General features: G+C 39.9%; 1 protein-coding gene across 1 annotated transcript; it reads right to left on the reverse strand.

Moving 5' to 3' along the window:
* Positions 1-1,092: 1,092 nt before the first annotated feature.
* Positions 1,093-26,403, reverse strand: CTR9 (CTR9 component of Paf1/RNA polymerase II complex). The gene is made up of 25 exons (XM_055423370.2): positions 26,160-26,403; positions 24,472-24,570; positions 22,381-22,620; positions 21,759-21,876; positions 20,091-20,180; positions 18,969-19,117; positions 17,777-17,884; positions 14,920-15,027; positions 14,578-14,814; positions 14,272-14,361; positions 14,040-14,168; positions 13,746-13,929; positions 12,206-12,294; positions 11,181-11,366; positions 11,013-11,100; positions 10,727-10,875; positions 8,528-8,644; positions 8,244-8,389; positions 7,281-7,352; positions 6,607-6,742; positions 6,312-6,458; positions 5,796-5,953; positions 4,711-4,807; positions 4,389-4,501; positions 1,093-2,157 (listed from the first exon to the last, which is right to left on the reverse strand). Exons 1-25 carry the CDS (start codon positions 26,202-26,204, stop codon positions 1,731-1,733), a joined length of 3,522 nt encoding a protein of 1,173 aa, XP_055279345.2. The 5' UTR covers positions 26,205-26,403; the 3' UTR covers positions 1,093-1,730.
* Positions 26,404-26,934: the final 531 nt, after the last annotated feature.

Here is a 26,934-nt window from a genome sequence, read left to right on the forward strand (position 1 = left end):
AAACATCTTTTTCTTTTGAAGTATCGTTCATTTACAATACTGTGTTAGTTTCAGGAGTACAGCAAAATGATTCACATATATATTATGAACATATATATAGTTTTTTAGATTCTTTTCCACTAGTTATTACAAGATACTGAATATAGCTCCCCACGCTACACAGCAAGTCCTGGTTGTATAGTAATGTGTATCTCTTAAATCTCACACTCCTAATTTATCCCTCCTCTCCTTTCCCTTTTGGTAACTTTTTTATGTCTATCAGTCTATTTCATTTTTGTAAACAAATTCCTATTTTTACTTTTTAGATTCCACATTTAAGTGATATTGTATATTTGTCTTTCTCTGATTTATTTCACTATGATAATCTTTAGGTCTGTCAATACTGCAGCAAGTGGCAATATTCCATTCTTTTTATGGCTGAGTAGTATTCCACTGTATATACATTATACCTGCTGCTGCTAAGTCACTTCAGTCGTGTCCGACTCTGTGTGACCCCATAGACAGCAGCCCATCAGGCTCCCCAGTCCCTGGGATTCTCCAGGCAAGAACACTGGAGTGGGTTGCCATTTCCTTCTCCAATGCATGAAAGTGAAGCTTCTCAATCGTGTCCGACTCTTAGCGACCCCATAGACTGCAGCCCACCAGGCTCCTCCATCCACGGGATTCTCCAGGCAAGAGTACTGGAGTGGGGTGTCATTATACCTGCTACATCTTCTTTATTCATTCATCTGTTGATGGACACTCAGGTTGCTTCCATGTCTTGGCATCCATAGTTTTTTTGTTTTTAATTTTTTGGCTGAGCCACACTACATGCAGGATCTTAGTTCCCCAACCAGACACTGAACCCACACCCTACTACATGAGAAACCCAGAGACTTAACCACTGGCCTGCCAAGAAAGTTCCTGTAAATAGCTTCTTGCATCTTTAAAAACACTCTAGAAATCTACAAAGAATTACAAAACTTTTGAGTAAACAGCCTTCAGTTTAATTCATGTTCTACCAAATATTTGCACTTTATTGATACTAAATTTTCATATACAAATGTACTGCCCCCACCCCCGGCCCCAAATGACACAAAGTTTACACATAAAATTGGTAAAAGAATTTTATTATGTGGCTTAGGTAGGTCTTTGCATTCTACTAACAGAAAAGCATTTTTCCACATCTCAGTCAGCCTAATAAACGATATATGTGTGGTTTTATCTACATGGCTGCATTATTACCCTATTGAAGAAAACCTTCATTTGTACTTTGGTGCAATTATACAGTAGATACCTCTTTCTCCAGAAAATAAAAATATTCTTGATCTAAGCTTGAAATGGAAAAAGACAATAACACCAAGTTTCTCACACCACTTGGTAAAAGATTGTAATAGAAATCCTAACAGTATGCTGCTTAACATACAAAGACGACAGGTGCACCACTGTTGCAGGCAGTCAAAACCCTGTAGGAATGCTTCAGCACGTGGGTTTATTTTTCTGGGGTTTTCACATATGATAGGTGGAATTGTACCATAATGAATAGTCACCTTTTGCTCAAGAGACTCAAATATTAGACTCTAGCACGGGAATCATCTCTTGCGGTCATAGTAATGTACAAATGGATAGGGAAAAAAATTACCTTAGCAAAAATTTCACCACTGACAAAACACCTGAAATGTTTTTATCACAGCTTTCATATGTTAAAAAAAAATTTCCTGCAGAGATGAAGTGTATTCATGAAATAAAGCCTAGTCGCTATCATCTGAACCACGTTCCGAGCCCCTATCCGAGGCCTCGTTGTTGGATCCCTCGGGTTCCGATTCATTTCCGGAACCTGGGCCGGAGCCCTCATTGTCAGATGCTCTTTCGGAGTAGTGGTCCGACTCGGCACTCGGGGACGCGGGCCGGGAGTCCATCTCAGAGCCTGCGGAGCGGCTTCGCCCTGACTGCAGGGACTCATTGTCTGACTGTTCGGAGCCTGAGGGCCTGCGCTTCCTGGCCGGCTGGTCGCTGTCCGAATCCTCATCGGAGCGGGGTCTCCGGGACCGCCGGGGGCTGCCGGCCTCGCTGCCAGACTTGTTCTGGTTCTCGTCCGAGTCGCTCTCTGAGGAGGCACCCTTCTTCCGCCGCTCGCCCTCATCTGAGTCGCTGCTGCTGTGGCTGTTGCGGGGATGCCTGGCAAAGAGAAATGCTCGTTACACGCCAGGTCTCTGGCCAACAACACTTGACAATCAGGGGACGCCCTTTTAAAAGAGAAGGGCAGAATATTCTGGACCTGATCAGTGTTTTTACTGTGATATTCCTTTGGTGTACTTTTTTTGTAAATGAGATGTTGTTCATAATAAAAAGGGGATTAAGTAGGAAAAAGAAATAAGGCACGTTAGCTCTAAGACAGAATAAAAACAGTGAAGGATGACTCACTGGTCATACCAGGCACCTTTCATCAGAATGAAGCAGTTCTCAATTTCACACATAAAATTATGTAAGGAAGGAACACATTTATCTTTATAAGCAAATCCATAGCAGCAGAGGTAAAACCTAGGACCTCACTTGGCTGCAGAGACTCTGGACATGAACCCTCTCCCAAGGGTTGGCTGAGTGGGGCTCCCCTGTCCCATCTGTGTAGGAGTCGGCCAAGGAGCCAAGTCACCATTCCTATTGGATCTGCTTCTGCTCTGATGTCCTCTGACACAACTAGACTTACTCTGCATGGAAGCAGGGCTAAGGGGGTTCTGCTGCTTGCTTGTTTACTTTTGCCTGAGTTTCTCCTCTACGTATCAGATGTTAAAGGAAAGGGACTTGTGCTAATACTCGGGATGGTGGTAGCAAGGGAATCTTGGCTTCCTGCAGGAACAAACGTTCCCTTAACCACTGTGACAGCGCTATCTGCCCCCCAACCCCCCACTGCACTGCGCTCACCAGAAGGGACATGCTTCTCCTCTAGCATATTCCTTGGTTTTGGTTTTCATGACAAATATTCCAATAAAGGAATATTAAATCCTACAGGGTCAGTCTAAGAAGGGTGATGGAGGTGAAACAGATTACTCTTCCCAGCAATGAAAACATCTCTGCAGACTGAAGAGAGGCTCTTTGTGCTTACATCTGAAAGAAACCTAGACACACATCATGTAACTCAGGTCACTCTGAAAGGACGTGAAGCGTGGAGAAGAGGATGCTGGATATTCATTCTGTACATACACCAAGTACCAGTGGGCCCCTTGAATCTAATTCACTCTGTTCCATCTGGCTAAAGAAGGAAACACTTCCTGAGGGTTTAACCATCATGCCTCTAATCAATGGACCAGGATAACACTGTGGGCAAGGACCAGTGGTTTATGGAAAAGCCATCCAAATCTGTGTCAACCAGTGTCTTCAGAGAAAACGGGAACCGAACATCTTCACAGATGCTTTACCCTACCAGGCTAGCCATCCCCACCCCTGGCCGCAGACCTTTAGCCCCTTCAACATGCTAACCTCACACTGCTGCCTCACCTCTAACCAACTAGGACTCCCTCTCTCGCTTTTATTTAAAAATTGTTTTTATTATTATTTTTTTAATTGAAGTACAGGTGATTAGGACTCTTTATTCTTCTAAAAGACTTAAACAGCCTTTTACAGAATATATCTCAGTAATTACCCTTACTATTTCAACTCCAGATTACATACGGTCCCTGGCAAGCAATAAATGGAAAATATAAGTGATAACACTTTTCCCAGTATAATGTAGTTTTGGTTTATCTGTCATTCTCTACTGTTTCTAAAGCACAAATTCCTTTGGGCGGGGGTCAATGTCTTTCTCCTCTGCATCCCCAGCACTTAGCACCCATCTCATAACATGGATGTTCAAATATCTGTTGGATGAATGAATGAAATGATGGCCATCAGAAGAACAAGGCATAGTATGGAATTAAGAGTCCTAGTCTAGGAATCCAAATGTGGAGCTTCAGGGGCAAGTTCAGGACAATTAAAACAGAATATTGTTTGATCAAGTGGGCTGTAAAATAAAGGAGTGCAGGATAAACCCTCCACAGGCAGGGAGTGCTGAGTCATACCTGCTTGACAAGGGAGGAAATGGTCAAGAAAGCGCCTTTCTTCCTGTGACCAAAATCCAGCTACTCCTAATACTTTAAGCCAGTCAATGGCAGTGTAGCAAAATGATACATTTTGTGTAGGAGAATGTCATATAGAAAATTTCAACTAATATCCATGAAGAAAGAGGGTTTCAAAATAGGTTTCCTTCTGTAAGGGACAAATATTTGGTAGACAAAATGACAAGATCAGAATGAGGTGTGTAGTAAGGTGTCTTCCAGTTCTAAGATTCTAAGAAATTAGAGATGACATTCTGTCACAGTGACCACTCTCGGTTATCTTTCATTAGGAGAACACACCAAGCAAAAAATTCCTACCCTTCATCAGCAATTTTCAGTTTATCTTCATCAGATGAATCATCACTTGATGATATTATGGCTTTGGATTTGATTTTTCCCTTCATTGAAGGAGGCAGACGTTCTGGCTTGGGCTAAAGAAAGAACACACCTAATAGATTAGTGAAGACTCTTCCGTTAGGATGTCATTTTAAATTGGGTTTGCACTGCAACATACAATCAAACAGCAACCAACAAACTTCAAAAACAAGCATCTGTGCTAGAAGACACTGTAGGAGAAGGATGTATTCTAGCAGACATCTTTTATGCCTACCAGGGACAGAAAAACGTGTTGGACACTTACAGCCTTCTTCTTCTCTGCTCTTGGTGGACGGCGCTTTTTTGGTTTGGGGCCATTTTCTGTTTCATCATCATCAGATCCTTCATCTCCCTTCGGAGGTCTATAGTGAATACCAAAAGAAAGTGTGTCAAGATTCATTCATATCCCTATAAAGCCCAAGACTTCTTCACCATCCAAATAGTATGAGTCATTCTCAACACCCTTCTCTACGGGTGCTGACTGCAACCAGACTGTGTGCCCCTCCAGGGGAGAGGCCACAACTTACAGTTGCTGCATGGATTTATGCAAAGTCTGCTGACTACGTGAGTCACTGCTGAGCCCTCTTAATGAATGTGAGATAAGCTCAGCTCTTGCCCTGGTGAGTGACAGAGGATGTGAGAAAAGATCCAGGCTCCAGACTCAGCATCCTCCTCCTCCTCTTCCTTCCTTCCCAACTACTCATCCTAGGTCTGCTAATATTCAGCCACAGCTTCAATTCCACAGGTCAGTGTGTCTGACTGAATTCCACAAGCAGAGTCAGCCTCGGGTTGGGAAGAACAGGCCTGGAGGTTCCTGGACAGGGAAGCACCACGAGAGGAGTGGGAGAGTTCAAGGGCCCCTCCAGGTAAGAGAGGACAAGGCACCACTTATCCTACCAGTGGATGGCATGTGAGGATTAAAAGCCCTTCTTTCAGCTAAATTCACATTTTACACATTCTGTAAAACTTGAAGTGAGCCACAACTCTCACCATTTTACAGAGAGAAACTGAGTTTTGGGGTTTTTGTAAGGTTATTAAGATGCACAGTTGGCACGGACCCACTAACTTTTCTCATTCTAAATTGCATAGGTTTTCCAATTAAGTGTTGCAATTTTATAGACATAAGAAAGGCAATTACGACTGGCTCAGAGCTCTCAGAAAGAAATCTGTAGTGTTTGGTAATTGGGGTCCATTTAAGGATTAAAGGAGGAAGCAGGAGAATGAAAGGTTTCTGTCTGGGTGAATCAAGAGGTTAGCAGGTGTTCCCAAATTCTAAATCTAGGATTCAGAAGGTGAAAGGTGTTTTCCCACTTTCATGAGGAGATTTAAAAGGTTATCCCATGACACTGCCTTCTCCTCTTCTTCTTCTTTCTCTCGCCGCCCTCCTCTTCCTCGCCTTCTTGCTCACTACCACTGCCCTTCCTTCGCTTCTTCTTTTTGGAGACAGGCAGGTCCTCATCGGTGTCATCATTGACAAATTCATCGAACTCTCCTCCCTTCTTGGACCGCTGAAATCCAAATGAGACCACAGTCAGTGCTTTCCTGGCTGGTGGAATATGGCTGTATGAAATAGGTCTCATGCCATCAGTCCTCTGGGTCACATGGAAGAGGTGCGTGGTGAGGCCCATACTTTAAAACTGCTAATTGGGATGAATGTTTCTCATAGCAAAGATCATCCACTGCAAGGCTGCTACAAGATAAACTATACTAAAACTAACACTGAAGTGCATTTCTAAATACTAAATACCATTTAAAGCATTCTCTGTGTTGAAGACTATCCTTTAGCAAAGGAGGAAGCCAAAGCCCGACTAAATACCGAGTGGATCTCATCAATTAACTTCACCCCCAGCTGGAGCCACATCTTACCCGTCCACCGCCTCCTCCTCTTTTCTTCTCTTTCGTTGCCTCAGTCTCTCCAGTGAACATAAGAATATTTTTGGTCTTTTCTACATACTGGGCCCGCTGTTCCAAAAGCTTCTTTTGCTCTTCTTTTTCTCTGAGACGTTTCTCTTCCTATGAGGAAAAAAGGGTAGGGAAAAATCTCATCAAAATGTTCTTATGACCATAAAATCACGGCTATCATCAAAAGAACTTTTTCTAACATACAAAGTGTATGTATGCACACCTTTAATTCTAGTATCACCGCAAACACAAGAAATACCTGTTCTTTGAGAAGTTTCTGCCTTAGCAGTTCTTTCTCTTGTTCTTGTTTGGCCCGCAACTCCCTTTCTTCTTCGTCTTGTTTGCGTGCCCGGGCCACGTGGTATTGTGCCTGGCTCAGCAAGTCAGAGCACTGCCTAGAACGTTCCCAATTTCGAGAAATATGAATGTAGCTAGTTTACTTTTTACTTAAAAACTCAGAGAATTTACATTATTTACACATATTTAAAAGTTTGAAGCAGGATCATTAGGTGACACCTATAAGAAGTCTTAATTAGCAAAATTAACTTAATTTCTCATAAGCCAAAACTGTCAACTATTTTAAGGTTCCAAATTATAACTGTCTTCCCAAAGCACAGATAAAAAGATTCCCAATAATATCTTCACATGTAACTCAGAATCAAGAATCGTGTCTTGATTCTGACTACATAGCTGATGTTAGTGAAATAGAAAAGTCTTTCCCATATAACTTAAGGACTTGAACTAAATTAACTTTGGCATATTCCCTGAAAGAACCCTCAAGAAAAAGCCTTGGCCCAGGGTGGACCATCCCAGAGAGGAGTGTGAAAGACTGACGCCTAGAAGGTCAGAATCCCTCACTACTGTGTCACTCTTCCAGCCCATATGAATATCACTACCTCACCCAAAGTCACCTTCCATAAATAGTAACATTACCTGGCTTCTGTAGCAGCGAGGGCCAAATCAAATCTCATTTTATCTCCCACTTTACTCAAGTAACTGAAATATCTAAATGGAATGAGAAAATAAAATATGTAAAAAAAAATTAATGAAACAGACCCTTTAGATTTTTAATCTGTTTTCAAAAAAAGTTTCAGAAAAGGCTTACATACTGACTGAAATTAATGAACACTTAATACTTAAGAGTATTCACAAACTGCTGTCATCTTAATAGGAAAAACACATATACAACTCACTTAAAAAAGAACTCTCAACAACATACCACACAATACTAGCAAGTTCATGAAGATAGTTGTATTTAACATTATTAGTAAATTCACAAACAACCAAAAATCAATTCCAGCAATTAATATTTACTAAACATCAAATTTACTAAATACGTCAGCATGGAGGTTAGGAGGCTTAAGCCATGAAAGCACATATAATTTACTAGGCAAGACAAGAAGTACTTAAAACAAGAACTCAAATAAGGTTGGATAAAACCTGAAGAGATGTCAGGTTTTAACTTTAACACACACTGAGTTACCAACTAAATACTATAGTTACATAAATTGAGTTGAGCCAAATAAACTTATTCAGTTATTTAAGAGGAAAGGCCTTAATCTTAGCTCAAGGAAAACTAATGTCTCAAAGAAGACACTGGTATAACAGGTAAAACGAACATAAGTGGAGTCTAAAAGTTTCTAGAGTGTAAAATGCTGGGTCATATTACTCTCAGATTAATAAAAAAGTCTAGGGCAAGCCTGTAAAGCTAGCCAGTTATAGGGGTCGGACTATAGGATCCAATTCTAGCAGGATCCTGGCTATGGTTTGACGTCAATTAGTGGCAGCTGTCTGCTTTGGTTTAAAAGTTGCCAGAATGATTCTCCTTTGAGACATATGGGCTTAAAGAAACAAACAATTTCAAAGGTTGTTTGGAAAACAGGTATAAAATCTTACCTGTGTGCAAGCTCCAGTTCCTTCACAGCATTAAGTACTTCCTTCAGATTACTCTTTTCATCTTTTAGGACAGAGGTAGCTAATCTTTGTAGGACCAAGGCCACATTAAACATAAGAACTGTATCACTGGGTGCCACGTGTCTAGCCTATGAATAAAAACAAAGCAAATTTTTCACGTTATAAAGACATGAAAAGAATTTTAGTTAAGAGTATTAGGCATGTAAGCATGTGTAAAACAGAGTAAAAAATACAAACCAGCACAGAATTGAGTTCTCTTTTTTTACCTTCAGCAGCGTTTGTTTGCATTCCTGTAACTTGCCACACTTGAAGAGGGCCCGGGCCAAATACAGCACAACTTCTGTGTTCTGGTGCTTATAAAATTTTCTGAGGCAGTTTTCATACTACAAAAAGAGAAAAAGTTAATTAAAGCACAACAACAATTACACGATACTATTATTTTATAACAAAATTTCAAGCTATTTTAAAGCTATGTGAAAAGGTATTTTATCTTCTGGATGGTTAATTTCAAAGACTAAATTGAGACTGATTTTTGACATTCACCAGCATGTATTTTCACAACATAAAAACCTGATAAGAAAAATTACATACTCGAAATAGTCTTTCCATTTGAAATCTGGACCAACACTGAAAGGTGAAACAGATGGAAGGTTTGTATCTTTAGCAATACAATCTAGAAAAGACTTACTGATGATTTATGAGAAGTCATACACCTGGCTCCTATGGTGCTCTACCACCTTTCTTTTTCTGGTGGAACCTACTGGCAGTCAACATGAGAAGCCTCACAGTTCTGATCGTTAATCTCTTAGTAAAACTAATACAGCAATACTGGTATTAATTTTGCCATGAACATGTCAGTCTCTGACCATGCAATGTCAGGAGTGTCATAGGCAAGTTCTTCTCAGTGAAGACAGTTAGATGGCTTTTCCCTGACTATTCCAAGCAATTGATTTGGAGACCAAGAAGGCTGACCTCCAAAAATACAACCTCTGAGACTACCATATGCAATCAGGGTTCTGTAAGTCCTCGTGACTAGTTACCTTTCCAATAATAATAATACTCATCCTTTTTAGAAAAAAATGGTTAACTACTTCCCAGAGCCTTGACTGCTCATGTCTTCTATCTTTGGTCAGAAATTTGTTTTTTTCTGGCCATAAGAATTTCAGTAAGAGCATTTTTCCTTTTTCACTAGGTATGCTAAAGATGCTCACTATGCTAAAGATGCTGGGCATGACTCTTTTACTTCAAGTAACTAACAAATATGAAAAGCATAACAAAAATCTCTAGCTATGAAAACTTATCCCCATGGAGGGAGTTTTTTCTTTTTAAATGTCTTTTAACCTTTCTGAAATGTAGTTCTCTCATCTGAGAAGGAAGAGGATAAAATGAGCAAATGAATAATTGCTCAATTGTGCCTGACTCTTTGCGACCCCATGTACTATATAGTCCGTGGAATTCTCCAGGCCAGAATACTGGAGTGGGTAGCTGTTACTTTCTCCAGGGGATCTTCCCAGCCCACGGATCGAACCCAGGTCTCCTGCATTGCAGGCGGATTCTTTACCAGCTGAGCCACTGCTGCTAAGTCACTTCAGTCGTGTCCCACTCTGTTAGACCCCACAGACGGCAGCCCACCAGGCTCCCTCGTCCCTGGGATTCTCCAAGCAAGAACACTGGAGTGGGTTGCCATTCCCTTCTCCAATGCATGAAAGTGAAAAGTGAAAGTGAAGTCGCTCAGTCGTGTCCAACTCTTCGCGACCCCATGGACTGCAGCCTACCAGGCTCCTCCATCCATGGGATTTTCCAGGCAAGAGTACTGGAGTGGGTTGCCATTGTCTTCTCCGGCTGAGCCACTAGGGAAGCCCAAATGAATATTAAATCCCACTATCTTCTGGCACTTACTGCTATGCTAGGCAAATTAGTGCCAAGTATTTTTCATTTTGGATCCTCATAAAATTCTATGAGATTAAGGTACAAGTATTTCTGTCTTATAGAGACATGCCCAAGACATGCAATTAATGGTGGAACCAGGACTCACATCTTTGTCTGGACATCAAAGACTGGTCTTAACCTTATAAAATTATAAGCCAAGGAGATCAATCCTGGGTGTTCATTGGAAGGACTGATGCTAAAACTGAAACTCCAGTACTTTGGCCACCTCATGAGACGAGTTGACTCACTGGAAAAGACTCTGATGCTGGGAGGGACTGGGGGCGGGAGGAGATGGGGACGACAGAGAATGAGATGGATGGATGGCATCACTGACTCGATGGACATGAGTTTGAGTGAACTCTGGGAGTTGGTGATGGACAGGGAGGCCTGGCATGCTGTGATTCATGGGGTCGCGAAGAGTCGGACACAACTGAGTGAACTGAACTGAAACATAGGTTAAAAGGCCAGAATGGTTAAGAAAACAACTGCTCAACAATGACCACAAAATAAAAATATTTTTAAAAATAAAATATTACCATCTGAACAGCGCTGATATATTGCTTTTGTTCCACGTAGATGTGTGCTAGGTTCAACCACACATCACTGATATCTGCTGTTGCTTCTCTTACTTGGGCAAATACATCACGAGCTTCACGGAAATATCCTTTGTGGGCCAAAACAGCTCCTAAAGTTATAAAAAGGTTCACAGAATTAGAACTTCCTATTTGTAGCCAGAAAAACAACTAGAGAGAAATCTGATCTACAAACATCCCTCCAAAAGCATTTATTTCACAATTACGGATATCCAAATCTTATAATTACCTATGCCATTAGCAGCATATAGATTCTTTGCATCATTTCTGAGTACTTGTTTGTAGATAGCCAGAGCACGATCTTGATGACGCTTTTCCTATAAAAAGATTATTAAAAATATTCAAATAAGAATCAAGTAAGAATCAACTTTGTTTTAAAGAAATGAAAAGAGATTACCTTTTCTCTATCTCGGGTGGGCTGATGCAAAGTTTGAAGCCAGACATTGCCAAGGGCCAGCATAGAATAAGTGTCACTCTGAGTAGCTGGTTGTTTTAATATCCTCTCGAATTTCTTCTGTCCTGGACCCCATTCTTGTTTTGCTAAATGAAGATTACCAATCAAAGACCAAGCATCTGGATGGTCCTAAAAACACACATATAAAAAGAAGCAAAATCTGTAATTTGAATTCGGAGACCAACCATCTTTCCACAACAGCTGATTCCTGGAGAGGTTTATAGGCTACATTTACAACAGTGTTTTTCAAACTGAGAGCTGAGATGGATTAATGACTTGTACAATCAATTTAGTGTTTAGTTATCAGCATAAGAAATGCAATTAAATGGAATACAGTAAAAATATCAATGTACTGCCTAGGGCAATATGACTTTACAAATCATACTGATTTGTAAAACTTTGATCTCAGCTGTTTGTATACACGTGTGTGTGTACTAGGCTGTGACGTGAAATCTAATTCTCATTGTGGGCCACAATCCAAACATCTAGATGACTCTACACCCTTTGAAGTGAAGTGAAAGTTGCTCAGTTGTATCTGACTCTGCAACCCCATGGACTATACAGTCTGTGGAATTCTCCAGGCCAGAATACTGGAGTGGATAGCCTTTCCCTTCTCCAGGGGATCTTCCCATCCCAGGGATCGAACCCAGGTCTCCCTCATTGCAGGCGGATTCTTTACCAGCTGAGCCACAAGGGAAACCCAAGAATACTGGAGTGGGTAGCCTATCCCTTCTCCAGCGGATCTTCCCAACCCAGGAATCGAACCAGGATTTCCTGCATTGCAGGCTGATTCTTTACCAACTAAGCTCTCAGGGAAGCCCTTTAGTATCTTTAAAAAGTAAATGAAAAAAAAAAAAAAAAGGCAGGGGGGATGCCAACCTAGACAGCCATTAAAAGAAAAAACTGATTTACTGAAGGAAAATGGTGAAGTAATTATTTTTTCAAACCCAAGAGTTATTATTACCAACCTGATTAATCTGAAGAGCTTCCTTAAACCAATCTGAAGCCTCATAAAAGTTTCCTTTATCTCTAGCCATTGCTCCTAGGCGCAGATAGCCTGAAAATACACAAGTTTTTATGTTTAAAATATTAGCTATAAAGTAGGATCATAATTTTAAAGTTGTACTTTTAAAATAATTGCTTTTCATTAACACATCACAGGTGAAAAAATATCAAGCATCGATATAGCTAATCAAATATCTAATAGGTTAAAGTGCAACTTCAACACCATCAAATCTTCCTGTTTGAAATGTTAGATTCTCTCTTCTACTCCATTCCCCAAGCTGGCACGCTGGACCAAGTCATTATCTCAAGCTAAGTTATTTTAAAAGCTTGGCATAGTTTTGTTTCCAGTTTCTCTTTGATATACAGCACTGTGCTTAGCATATCACACAACAGTGAAAACACAGACTACTAAGGGATTATTAGTTAGAAAACCTGGGCTTTATCTGTGTCTCTTTCCCTTAAATAATTTTAAAAGTGAAAGTGTTAGTTGCTCAATTGTATCCAACTCTTTGCGACCCCACAGACTGTAGCTAGCCAGGCTCCTCTGTCCATGGGATTCTTCTGGCAAGAATACTGGGGTGGATTGCTTTTCCTTCTCCAGGGGGTCTTCCTGACCCAGGGACTTTAACCCAGGACTCCAGCATTGCAGGCATATTCTTTACCATCTGAGCTACCAGGGAGAGCCACAATGTCAAATTGTTATCTTTTCCAGAAAATGTCACTCTCTCAAGAAACCAACAATGGTTTACAACTGCCTATCAACTCAGTTCAAATTAAGCCTGGAATTCAACTAAAATCTTATTTATTTTAAATCACTTTTTTATTCGTGACAGTATGACAGGGGCCAAGTTACTAGCCCTTGATTTGACCAGAGTCAACACATCATAGCTTTAGGTACTTTTAAGGGAAGTGCAGCATATAAATGATTTTTAGTAAGAAACTTTCCAAATTTCATACTGTTCAGGTTGCAAAAACTCAAGGTAGGACATTTTTAGGAAAGGCACTGTCCTTTATGACTATTAAAAACACTGTAAATCAAAACAGAACCCACCATAAAGATAAACCCACAACCAAATATGTCAAGGAATTGTTAAAAGCCTAGTAAAGGCAGCTGACCACTGAAGATGGACTAGTCTATAAAAATATGGTCCCACTGGTTTTCAGTTGTTTCCTTCTGTTTCCAGGATAAATTTAAGTGAAGCTGCATTTTTCTTTTTTAAGGCCATAAATTTGATTTGAAGAAAAGGTATAACCTTTTGAACAGTTGGTTTTGTTTTTTCAATAGTTTTTTTTTTTTTTTTTCTGCACTGTGTGGCTTAAAGGATCTTAGTTCCCCGAACAGGGAATTAATCTCCAGGGGAAGCAAGAAATCCTAACCACTGGACCACCAGGAAATTCCCGAAAACTGTTTATTATTAGTTCCAAGAAAGATTTTTTCCAGGCTAAATTTTTGCTGCTGCTGTGAGAACTTAATACATAAAAAATAAAGTTTAAAATTCTTACAGTCAACATAATTAGGATGTTCCCGTAAGATGTTTTTATATAGTTTTTCAGCTTCATGGAATTCACACATCGCCTCATACAGCCTGGCTAAATTGTATGACGTTGTAACAGAAATGGCGTTATAATAATGTTCATCATGCTCAGCTTCTGCCTTTGCACGATCCAAAGATGCCAAAAAGTATTTCTAGGAGAAAGAAAAGAAAATTACATCGTGAAAAGACTTGGTTGATACATCGAAAAAAGTGTGCGCTGAACTTGATAGTTCAAAAGAAGGATCTAGTCCTTCGTTCCTACCTTTGCCTCACCCAGATTTCCAAGTCTGAAATGAAGGGCGCCCACGTTATTCAGAATCTCTGGGGGGACATCGGCCTGCACTTTCTCCTGAAGGATGCGTGTTGCTGTTCCATAAGCTGACAGTGCACCCTATATTTTCATGGTGGACGGAATAAGGTGTAAGTGAAAAAGAGAAACACTATACTAGGCTTACCAAAAACACATTAGATAGATGAAAAATGTGATCAAATACCTGTATATCAGTCTGTTCTAGGATCTGTGCCAACTCAATCCAAGCTTCAACATCATCGGGATACTGTTCTGTGACCTTTTTCAAATGGCCCTGGGATAAAAAGAGATCATTAAGCTAAGGCATTCCAACTCTAGGCTATGAAAGGAAAACGTGGTAGCTACTCTACCCTGTTTAATGTCAGTTGTTATTTCAACTGGAACAAACTCAGCTATCAAAACAGAATCCAACATATTTCTATAAGCAATAACAAGAAATGAGCATCTAGGGATAGCTACCAGAAAATAACTAAGACTTTTAAAAACGTACCTTGGCAATATCTCTTTTTTCTTGGTCTTCTGAGGCAGCATATAGAGAGCCAAGAATTTTCATAGTTTCATAATTATTAGGATAAGCTTTCAAAACTTTCTCAAAGCACTGAGATGCATTCTCTTTGTCACCTCGATAAATGTACATTTGTCCCAAACCAAAAAAAGGCAGCACAAAAGAGGATGAGGCAAACTGTGTGGCCTGATAGTAGTATTGGAAAGCTTGGTCATAATCTTCCTAAAAAATGAAAATAAAACAAGACCAACAATATATACCAAAGTTTTTAAAAGATTTGGAAAACCATTAAAGAATTAGATACTCCAGGGTGTAAAATTAACTTACCTGGACATGGAATGATCTAGCCAACTGATAGCAACTTTCTGCTTGCATGGCCTCCACTTCTGTATTATGGAATGCGTGGAGAGCCAAGTGCTGGACTTTACTGTAATCCTGAACAAGGAAGACCCAAAAATCAATGGGTAAGCTCCAACAACTCTACTGGTCTCAGTCATAAGGTTCCTCAAATTTTACTTTAAAAATTTGTTAACTGAATTAACAATAACAGCACTGTACCCATATTTACAAATCACTCTCCTTATTCCCCTTGCTGATAAACTTAGGGAAGATGGGAACTAACATTTGTATAGTACTTAACATTTGCTCAGTATGTCTATTACTTCATTTAATCTCCACAATAATCCTTTGAAGCATCAGGCCTATTTTTGTGATGAGAAAACCCAAGAGAAGTTAAGTCCCTTATCAACAGTAATGGGAGCAGTTATGATTTAATAAGAACTATTATATCCAAGGGTTTCTCTTGTGGCTAAAATGGTAATCTGCTTGCAATGTGGGAGACCCAGGTTTGATCCCTGGATCGGGAAGATCCCTCAGAGAAGGAAATGGCAATCTACTCCAGTATCCTTGCCTAGAGAATTCCATGGACAGAGGAGACTGGTGAGATACAGTCTATAGGGTTGCAAAAAATCAGACACGACTAAGTGACCACACTTTCACTATACCCAAAGTACTCTGCTAGGTATACTTATATTAGTTCTAAGCTTAATCAACCTTCCCTGCAAAGTATGTCATTATTACCATTTTATTGATGGGAAAACAGAAACTTAAGTAAAGTTTGTTATCCAAAGTGAAAAGCTAGAATCTCAGTTTACTTTCTTCCCCACTCCAAGGATATGTTCTGTCACATGAAGGTGTTAAGTACCAACGCCTGGACCTGCATTCAACTCTATTTGAATGTATGGGTCATGACCTTTCTGCTAGATTTGACTTTCCTTTTGATTAATTTGCCAAGGGTCTCAGAGTTCATACATCACGGGTAGAAACAACTTTTCAGTTTTAATAGGAATGTGTTTTATTCATCTGATCAGAAATCTGGTCTGATGTAAAATTTCTGACTTTTTTATATTATAAATAATAATGGGATTTTAGCTTTTAACAAGGACTATTTCCCATTAGGTAAGTATGTAATATGGATATTACATTTAACAACCCCAACTACCACCACTCAAATCCTATAAAGTAGGTATTACTACTATTTTACAAGTGAGGCAATTAAGGTTTAGGAAATCAGTATATTGGCCCAAAGCCAAGGAACTATATATAATGGTGATGCCAGAATCTGAACTAAGTGATTCAAACTTCACACTTTTAATTACATGACATAGCCTTTAGCTAAATTTATATCTTGTTCACTGGAATGACGGTATGGAAATAGCCTGTGTACCTTCTAGAACTGTTTTAATGACAAACTGAGAAAACATATGTAAATATGCTCTGTAAACCTTACAGACATATATTCAGTGCAAGAGGACCTCATGACACCTGGCACAGTACTGATCATCGATCAGGTGTTCAGTAACATTCAAATAGACTCCCTTGATTTACATATTTCACCTAGGTAATCTTTAAGGTTCTGAATATACTAATTGTGCTCAGTAGAAGCAAGTCTCTATCTTCAGCAGTGGAAGGGTGACTAGCACTGAAAATTAAAAATGCGTTATTCTCATTTGGATCAAGGAAGCTGTCCTAACATTTGTAAGCACTGACTACTAGATATGCACTCAAATATTTAGAATCATCAGTCTTCTGTTTTTTGTTGTTTTTTTCCCCAATAAAGACCAATCTAACTTGTGTTACTGTTTTATCTTAAAACAATAACACTTCATTTACTTTTAAAATACATTTCCATCTTCTCCTTAAGTAGTTGCCTTTTAGTACTGTAACAGCTATAGCATAAAGCTTAATTAATAATTCACTATGAACGGGGAGTATGCTTCTATAGCTAGGGAGAGTAAAGCATCATGGGTAACAGCTGTGTACCTTCAGGGTATTAACTCCGCTTCCATGATTCATCCACAAAATTAAGAAAATATTACCTATCTCACAGGATTGTTTTGAATATTACATAAATTCATGGCATGCACTTTTCACAGTACTTGGCATTTAGTAAGGATAGAACTGCATACCAATAGCAACAATAACAGCACATAGCATCTATTACTAATAAGGATCGATGTAGTTTTGTGAACTTTTACTTAAATTGCTATTTAATTAAAGTTCTTGGTATAATTTAGTACCTAGTTGCAAAATGATTTATTAAACTCATGCTTACCAACTATATAAAAACTTTCCTAGTATTTGAGAAATCTAGAATGCCACTGCTCTACAGAATTAGTGGCAACTTTAAAAATGACATCATGATCAACATACAAAAATAAACAAGCAAAAAACTAAGACTATTTCATAGAGCTGTGCCTCTCTTCTTTCAGCTACCAAGTGATCGTCTTCTAAAAACGTAGCTCAAGAGTGTTTTCCTTCTTGGTGGTGAACACTTTTCTTAACCACTTAATCATTTCCTCTTTCATTTCTCTACCACAGCAGGGTAGAGACCTTTGTTTTTACATTTATATTTGTTCACATGTCTGGGTTTTCTATGAACCTGAACTCCTTGAGTGCAAAAACTGTCTTACTGAACTTCACACCTCCATCGCAACATTGGGTATGGTATACAGGGTCAATAATTATTAAATGATTGAATGAACAGACATACCTAGATACTAATACAAACTCTAACTTGAAAAACCTCTCTTGATTTAAATAAGTTATAAAGTTTCAACTGCAGTGCAGAAAAGCAGAGATAAGGATTTAAAATTAAACAACTTTAATAAATGATTTCTCCTACCTTTTTGAAGAAAAAGTGATTTGCTAAATGGTTTAATACCATAGGGTTGCTAGGATCAATAGTATAGGCTCTGGAAAGAAGCTGGACACCATTTTTGATGGAATCAGCCTAAAAGAAACACAGTGATGGCAGGGATGAGTGAAACATTACTTAAATAGCACTTTTTCAAAGTTTCCTTTCTAGCCTGAAGAAATAAGATTATACAAATCTAAGTTCAGATACCAAAATATAGTTCATTTTAATTTTCTCACCAGCAATAAGAAATTTCAAACAGTGATGGTGGGATTATAAATTGGCACAGCCACTACAGAAAACAGTATGAAGGTTTCTCAAAAAACTAAAAATAGAACTACCACATGACCCAACAATTCCACTCCTGGGTATACAGCTGAAAAAACAAAGATATTAATTGGAAACACTACCTCAAAATTCATAGCACCATTATTTATAATTGCTAAGATATATACCCTAAGTGTTCATCAACAGATGAATGGATAAAGATGTGATACACACACACATACATGCAATGGAATACAACACAGGTATAAAAAAGAATGAAATTCTGCCATTTGTAACAACATGGATGGACTTGGAAGGCATTACATTAAGTGAAATAAGTCACAGGAAGATAAATGCTGTATGAATCTAAAAAATATATAACAACTAGTGAATATAACAAAAAAGAAGCATACTCACAGATATAGAGAACAAACTACTGGTTACCAGTTGGGGAGGGGAGGGACAATACAGGGGTTGGGAAGTGGGTGGCATAAACTATCAAGGTGTAAGAAAGGTTCAGGATGTAGTGTACAACATGAAGAATATGGCCAAGACTTTGTAATAACGCAAATGGAAAGTCATCTTTAAAAACTATAAAAATTAAAGGAAAAATAATAGAAATAAATTCAAACAGTGAGTTAAACTTTCAGAATTTAGCTTTCTTAACAGACTTTATGGCAGAAACACTGCCACTGGAAAGCATTTCCTGCCATTTGAAATTGGGTGAACGTAATAAATATACCTGATATCACTGTCCTAAACAATTTACTGCTAATTCCCAAGGCAAATAATAGAAAAGACTCCAAAAGATTGCATTTTTTAATAGCTCTGTTGAGATATAATTCAACATATAATTTAATACTATCCACCTGACAAAACGGTCAGAAGCTAAACAGTTTTTTCAATCACACACCTCTTTATTATTGAGTTCTAGAACAGCCAGGCCCACCAATGCTCCCACACACTTGGAATTGAGTTCCAGGGCTCTGCTGAATGCCAGACGAGCCTTCTCCAGTTTGTTAAGTTTCACAAAGCAATGGCCCATTCCTAAACGAACTTCCGCTACAAAAATAAAATCAAGTTATTTAGTCTGTCAAACTAGGGCATTCTTGGGACTTAAATTTTTTTAAATGCTTAAACACTATTTATAAGTTGCAAAATCCCAGAATTAACCTTAATATAATCACACTATAAAATCTTTGGGTGTATCACAATCTTGGCTTCACTGGAGGTCAGAAAAATGTTATTTTTCTTGTCTTTCAATATGTCTGGCTATACTGTACCTTCAAGATCTAATTTTTAAAGATCAATTTTTTAAACAGAGAGCTTCATTATAGCCTTAAATAAAGTGACTGGCTACATGCACATCTGCAGAACTAAGCTTATAAATGTTTCCCAATTTCAAAGCCATGCCAAAAATCAACCGTGTTCTTATCAAAGGCCAACCTCTCCAGTGCTCATTAGATGCTCCCCTTCTCATCTAAGGTCACTGCACCAGCAACCCTTCCCTCTTTTTCCTGCACCATCAGAATTTCCCTCTCAACTAGATCATTCTCACCCATACACACTCTCCTATCCTAAAAAATCCTCTCTTGATTCCATTTCTCTTTCCAGTGTCACTTCATTCCTACTTTCCTTAGAAAGTCAAGCTCCTTAGATTCTAGACTTGTTGCCTCCAATTTCTTTCCTTCCCTTTTCTCTCTGGACTCCACTCCGATGAGTTTCTCACCTCTACCATTCCAACAGAATTGCTTTTATCAAGGTCACTAAAGATTTGTACGTTGCCAGATCCATGAGCAACTTTCACTCCCTATTTTACTTGGCCTAACAACAGAATTTGACACAGTCTGACACCCTCTCCTTCTGGAAACACTTGACATTTAATTTCAAAATTTTCTAAATGAATGTGATTTTGCAAAGAAAAAAGTACAGGACAAAAAGATATATTAAGAACTACTTCTACTCAGCCTTTGAATCAAATATCAATATTTTAAGTTGGATCATATACAGCTTAGACTTGAAGTTTTTCTCTTACCTGGACAACCTGGGTTAGTCCGCAAGGCTTTCTTATAGTAAGCAAGAGCGCCTCTGTAATCCTTCTTGTTGAACGAAATGCAAGCTTTACCTGCAATGATTTTTAAAAATAAAACATGCACTTATTAAAGAACTCAAGTGTATATACTCTCCGCTAACTCACCTGGATCAAATATATCTCCCAGTAAAAAATAGTCAAAAATAGTAAAAACGATTTCATATTTAAACTTGCTTTCCATAAAGATGTATTAATCTATGTCTATAAATAGAACAGTCCTATATTTATGTGAAATGTTATAAAACAAAAATTAGCTTAGAGTTGTCCAAATAGATTGTTTACTGATTCTCTAGAAGTAGATTACAAATTATGCTTAACTGGTATACATTTTATTTCTGTTCATTTCAACAGTAATGATGATCTACTGCAATAAGTTGTTTCCGTTGTTGTTTTTCTGGCCACACTGGGTGGCCCCGAACCCAGGTCCTTGGCCATGAAAGCATGAAGTCCCAACCAATGGACCACCAGGGAACTCCCTACAAGAGATTTTTTGTTTTTTAAAATTTTATTTATTTTTAGCTGCACTGGGTCTTTGTTACTGCATGCAGGCTCTCTCTAGTTGCAGTGAATGGAAGCTCCTTTACATGGTGTATGGGCTTCTCATTGTGGTGGATTCTCTTGTTGTGGTCTCATTGTGGTGGATTCTTTTGTTGTGGAGCACAGGCTCTAAAGCACCCAGGCTCAGTAGTTGAGGTACATGGGCTTAGTTGCCCCATGGCATGTGGAATCTTCCCGGACCAGGGATTGAACCCATGCTCCCTGCATTGGCAGGTGGATTCTTAACCATTGGACCACCAGGGAAATTTCCTCTCCACCCCACGAGGGTTTTATTTTTAATAAGGTAAACCCATCACTTCATGGGAAATAGATGGAAACAGTGGAAACAGTGTCAGACTTTATTTTGGGGGGCTCCAAAATCACTGCAGATGCTGATTGCAGCCATGAAATTAAAAGACGCTTACTCCTTGGAAGCAAAGTTATGACCAACCTAGATAGCATATTAAAAAGCAAAGACATTACTTTGTCAACAAAGGTCTGTCTAGTCAAGGCTATGGTTTTTCCCGTGGTCATGTATGGATGTGAGAGTTGGACTGTGAAGAAAGCTGATCGCCGAAGAATTGATGCTTTTGAACTGTGGTGTTGGAGAAGACTCTTGAGAGTCCCTTGGACTGCAAGGAGATCCAAACAGTTCTTTCTAAAGGAGATCAGTCCTGAGTGTTCATTGGAAGGACTGATGCTAAAGCTGAAACTCCAATACTTTGGCCACCTCATGAGAAGAGCTGACTCACTGGAAAAGACGCTGATGCTGGGAGGGATTGGGGGCGGGAGAAGGGGACAACAGAGAATGAGATAGCTGGATGGCATCACCGACTCGATGGACGTGAGTTTGAGTGAACTCCAGGAGTTGGTGATGAACAGGGAGGCCTGCCATGCTGTGATTCATGGGGTCGCAAAGAGTCGGACACGACTGAGCGACTGAACTGAACTGAACTGAAAGCTCTTCTACTTTGCTGCCCAGCCCAGTTACTAAGGAGCTATCAACAAAGAGATATATTTTAGGCACATGCTGAAAAATAAAGATTCCTAAGATGGTTGCTGAAAATGACTTACCAAGCAGTGCTGGAATATTATTTGGAGACTGGTTGAGTACAAAATGAAACTGTGCATCAGCTTGATCCATTTTGTCACCTTCAAGAAGGCAGAAGCAGGCTCTTCCCAACAAATGGTTCTGAAAAAGTAACGTACCATTTTACACTTGACTTTACCCAGGACTAACCATGATTTAAGACAAATGTGAAACATGGAAATTAAAACCATACAGGAGAGAAGTTGAGCATCACACAAATTCCTCTATCACTATAGCATGTTTAAACTATCAGTAAGCAATTCTTAATTACAAATTGAGAAATTATCCCAAAATGCAAGTTGTCTGTACCAGGAAAAATGACAAAAAGAAAGTTCAAACTCCTTAAAATACATTTGAAATTCACCTGAGGATGTTAGAATTACCAACTCAACATGTTTATAAATTTCTATGCTAAATCTGCCGATATTAATTCAACAGTATAAGAAATTTCTATTTTAATAAGAAACCCTTCTTCTTTTTGACTATTCTTATCAACCATATTTTTAAAAACTTTTTTAGAAACTCTGTTGCCTATTACACACATTTTGTTTTCATGTGGCAATTTTTTCCTCTTTCATAAATTCAAAGAAATCTGACTTAATTTACCTGATCATACATAATAATTTTATCTGCCATTGTATACAATAGGGTTGCCTGTGTAATAAGATCCTTCTTGTTGTCCTTATTCTTTTCCTTACGAGCCTGTTGAACATAATAGGCCGCCAATGTATCCAAACAAGTCATCTGGTCTTTTTCATGGTCTCTATAATCCAAGTTGCCATCTATACGCGCTGCTTCCAACAACTTGACAAACTCTTCTGTTTTCCCTTGCTTGTAGTATTCCAGCTATAAGGCAAATAATCAAGTTAGAATTACTGTATGTCCATACAAAAAGTTGTACACAAATGTTTACAGAGGTTTTATATGTAATAGGCCCCAACTGGAAACAACCAAACTGTTGATGAAAAGGTGAATGGACAATCCGTGGTCTATCTGTACAATGACTACTGCTCAGCAGTAAAAAAAAGGAGCTACTGGATATATGTGACTATGTGGATAAATCTCAAACTAATCTTCATTGACAAAAAGCTGATCAGGGGTTGCCTGGGCACTATTTTGCTTTCGTGTAGCATTTTTTTCCTCTTTCAAAAATTCAAAGAAATCTGACTTAATTTACCTGATCATGCATAATAATATTAATAAGTGCCTGGGCACTATGGGAGGGTGGGGAAAGGAGAGTTGGGGGAAAAGTTTCAGGGGTGATGGACATATATGTTATTTTAAATATGGTGATCATTTCACAGGTGTATATATGTGCTAAAACTTCTCAAATGTCTGTGTTATATTCAGTAGTTTAGTCATGTCTGCAGTTTACTACAGTGAATTATACCTAATCAAGTTGCTTAAAAAATTAAAATCACCACAAATGTTTCCATTGTGTTACTCAACAATAATTGATTTCAAACTACATCAGAGCCAAAGAGAGAAAGAAATAGTGAGAGGTATAAAGAATTCCAAACAAAAACTTGGGTTCTAGTTTTAGATCCACCAAAAATTTTCTATGACTTTGGGCCTGTTGAATAACTTCTGTGGATATTTGTTTCATTTGTTAATAATATAAAGGATATCCATCATTAGCCCCTTACTTTGGGCCACAAATAATGCCAGGAGTTTCACAGACATTATCTCTAATCTGTACAACTATCTTTTAATTCAGTGTTAACAACTCCCTATTTTAGATGAGGAAATAGGCTCAGATCATTTGTTGAAGGTCACGGAATTAGTTAGCAGCTGAGTTGGAGTTTGAACAAAGGCCTTTCTAATCCCAAAGCCTACATTCTTTCTTGTTTTAACAACCTGTAGCCCACAATGGTTCATGAATTTATCTTACTACAGGTGTCATGCTAACCCTGCAAGACTCCAATTTTCATATAAGTGCTGTGAAAGGAGGCATTCGTACTAAAGAAAAACTTAAGTTCCCTTCTGGCTTAAAAAAAATGAGTGACAAGCATTAATGGCCTGTTCTCCAAAGACTGAGAAAACTTAGCACTTCAAGTCAGGAAGGCACTGCTTGTCACTGATAGTACCTCTCTGTAAATCCATGCTTAAGAAACTCAAGAGTTAGGCTTGAGCACTGGACACAAACCTAATTCCAGATCTATTTCTCTGACTATTCAAGATAACATTAGATGCCTTGTTTATATCCTTACATGAAAAGTGACCTGTGGCAAACCTGATTAGGAATAATGATTAAAGTATTCACTATATTTCATTATTATAATAATTTCCTATAATGTTCTCACAAAAAAGAAACATAATCATGCAGAAACATAAACATAATATGCATAAACATAATCATACTGAGGAGGGTAGAGGGTGTCAGACTGTTTACATTGTGGCACCTTGTTTTTCCTCAGTTTATCTACAAATCATAAGCCAGTCCTCACTGAATAACCACTAAATAATCAAATGTTCAATATTGAGTACTATTTGGCTTAAGTGAATTTTGCTTTTACCAACATATTCTAATTTACCAGAGGCCAGCAGAGCACTTAGGAAACTGGACTATAATACAATTAAATTCCACATACATGGTACTATCATTCACCCAAGCTGGCTATTTCTGTATCCAAAAACAGAAACCACATATTTTTTTCCAGTCGACATATAAAAAGTATTTGTTACATGAATACTCACCGCCAAAGCAATCCATATGTGCAGTTGTGTGTGTTCCTGTTTCAGAATACTGATAACTTCATCTCCCTCCGGTAACTGATCAAAATCAAGTTCAATGACCTAAAATACAAAATGTAGGTTTTAACTCTTATTTTTCTTTTTTTTTTGGCCACACCACCACAGCATGTGGGGATCTTATATCCCAACCAGGGACTGAACTTGTGTCCTCTGCAGTGGAAATGCAAGGTCTTAACCCTACATGGGGTGCAAGGGAAGTCCCTGTTTTTCTTTTTGAAATTCATGTTTCTTCTCTGACTGCTCTTTTCCCAGAGATTCATCAGTCTGGTTAGACATAGAATGTTGTTTTTTTTTAATACATAGGATTTGTGTTCACTTTCTGTAATGCTAAACAAGTATATGTTAAGAAATGTTTAAGAAGCATATGCCAAATACATTATATGGAATAGTAAAGTAAAAGCATAGCAAACAAATCCTGCTAGCTGTCTTCAAATCACTAGAACTATAAAAAGCTTTGAAAAAAATGAAATGAAACTCTGCTTAATGCATAATGCAGGTAAAGTGTAGATAAGTACCCCAGAGACTCTGATGCCATTGGTTTGACAAGAAGCACAATTCTAGAAATCCCATGGATGGAGGAGCCTGGTAGGCTGCAGTCCGTGGGGTCGCTAAGGGTCGGACACGACTGAGCGACTTCACTTTCACTTTTCACTTTCCACTTTCACACATTGGAGAAGGAAATGGCAACCCACTCCAGTGTTCTTGCCTGGAGAATCCCAGGGACGGGGGAGCCTGGTGGGCTTCCGTCTATGGGGTCGCACAGAGTCGGACACGACTGAAGTGACTTAGCAGCAGCAGCAGCAACAATTCTAGAAGCAAGGCAATCTTGAGTTGCCACTGCACACATTCATCATGGAGGCAGCATTTGTGTCACATACACTCCTGACTGTGGCACGAAAATAACAGTAGAAAAATTTCCTAGAATTAGACCGTGGTGGTGGTTACACTGCTTTGTGATAGTACTAAAAACCACTGTATGTTATGGTAAGTGAAACACATCTCAATATTGTACCTCAATCGAACAAATAGGAATATGAGATAGCCAATAAGGCAACAATTCGGAGAGCTTTATTCTGAGAGCTTTATTCAGACAAGCTACTGGCCATCCGTAAGAGGAGACAGGAAGGGAGAGGGGGCAACTCTATCAGCACACAGCAGCGGCTTGGGGTCTCTATTTCGCTGAGAGAGCCTTGCGCAGCGACAGTCGAGTTTCTAAGGGAGGAAGGGCGACATCCTACATATTCCCGGGGAGAGATACTTGGTTTGAGCAGCAGAGAGAACAGAGTGACATCAGTGTCCGCCTCTGTGGTCTGTGAGGTGCCTCACGTTTGATCAAACACACTCACACTCCCGCGCCTCTGAATGAGGAAGAGCAGAGTACTGTCAAATACGAACAGGTTGGAGGGGAACTTTCAAGAACTCCTTCTCGGGGTGGCCTCAAGGTTTCGGGGACCTGATGTTCCCAGCCTGGGAGGGTGCCGCGGCTGGGGAAGGAAGTGGTCGGAGCTTCGGTAGGGGAGTTCGACCCGGGAGAGAGAGTGCTCTTACTCGGGAAGCGAAGCCGAGAGAAAGGGGGAGGGGGAGATCGTCCAAGTTCACGGCCCCCTCCCTCCCCCATGCTCGACACTTACCTCGTCAGTGTCCCGAAGGGGAATCTCAATAGAGCCCCGCGACATGGTGAAATGAGAAGGGGAGCGGGCGTCGGGCCCCGCCTCGCCACAGCCGGTACTCCCGGCTTATCGCTCGTACGGAGACTGGCGGCGGCTCGGGCTCCGGTCGCCACTGCAGCCGCGCAGCGCCGCCGGAGCGTCGGCTTCTCCTTCCCGTCAGCCGCTCAAACAACGAACAGCAGACGGCCACCGGCGACTTCCGGCAGCCCCGCCCCCTGCCCCGGAAACTTTCGCCGCGGGAGGGCCTGCCCGCTGGGAGCGCTCCTCCCGTGGTTTGGGTTTCCCGACTGTAAAGGAGGGTTCGGAAGACTCGCGGCCCTACCTCTTCGGGGGCCTGAGGCTGTGGAACCCGAAGCCGCCCAGGAGCGGGGGTAAACAGGTGGAGGGCGTATCCGCCCCGCCCACCTTAGGGCGAATGAGGCTCGGCTTCGGGGCCTGGCCGCTGACTGACGTGTGAGGTGAAGTGAAGTGAAAAGTCGCTCAGGAGTGTCCAACTCCGCCAGGCTCCTCTGTTCCTGGGATTCTCCAGGCAAGAGTACTGGACTGGGTTGCCATTTCCTTCTGCTGGGGATCTTCCTGACCCAGGGGTCGAACCCAAGACTCCTGCACTGCAGGCTGACTACTGACTGAGCTACAAGGGAAGCCCTTGTGGCCCATGACTGGCATGGGAATTCTGGCCAATTACAGCCATCCTTTCCTGAGCCCGATTCCGCCCCCGAGCCCCGGACTTGCCCTC

Source organism: Moschus berezovskii, chromosome 14 (assembly GCF_049115385.1).
Source record: "Moschus berezovskii isolate FMDL1 chromosome 14, NW_MosBer_1.0, whole genome shotgun sequence".
Lineage (NCBI taxonomy): Eukaryota > Metazoa > Chordata > Mammalia > Artiodactyla > Moschidae > Moschus > Moschus berezovskii.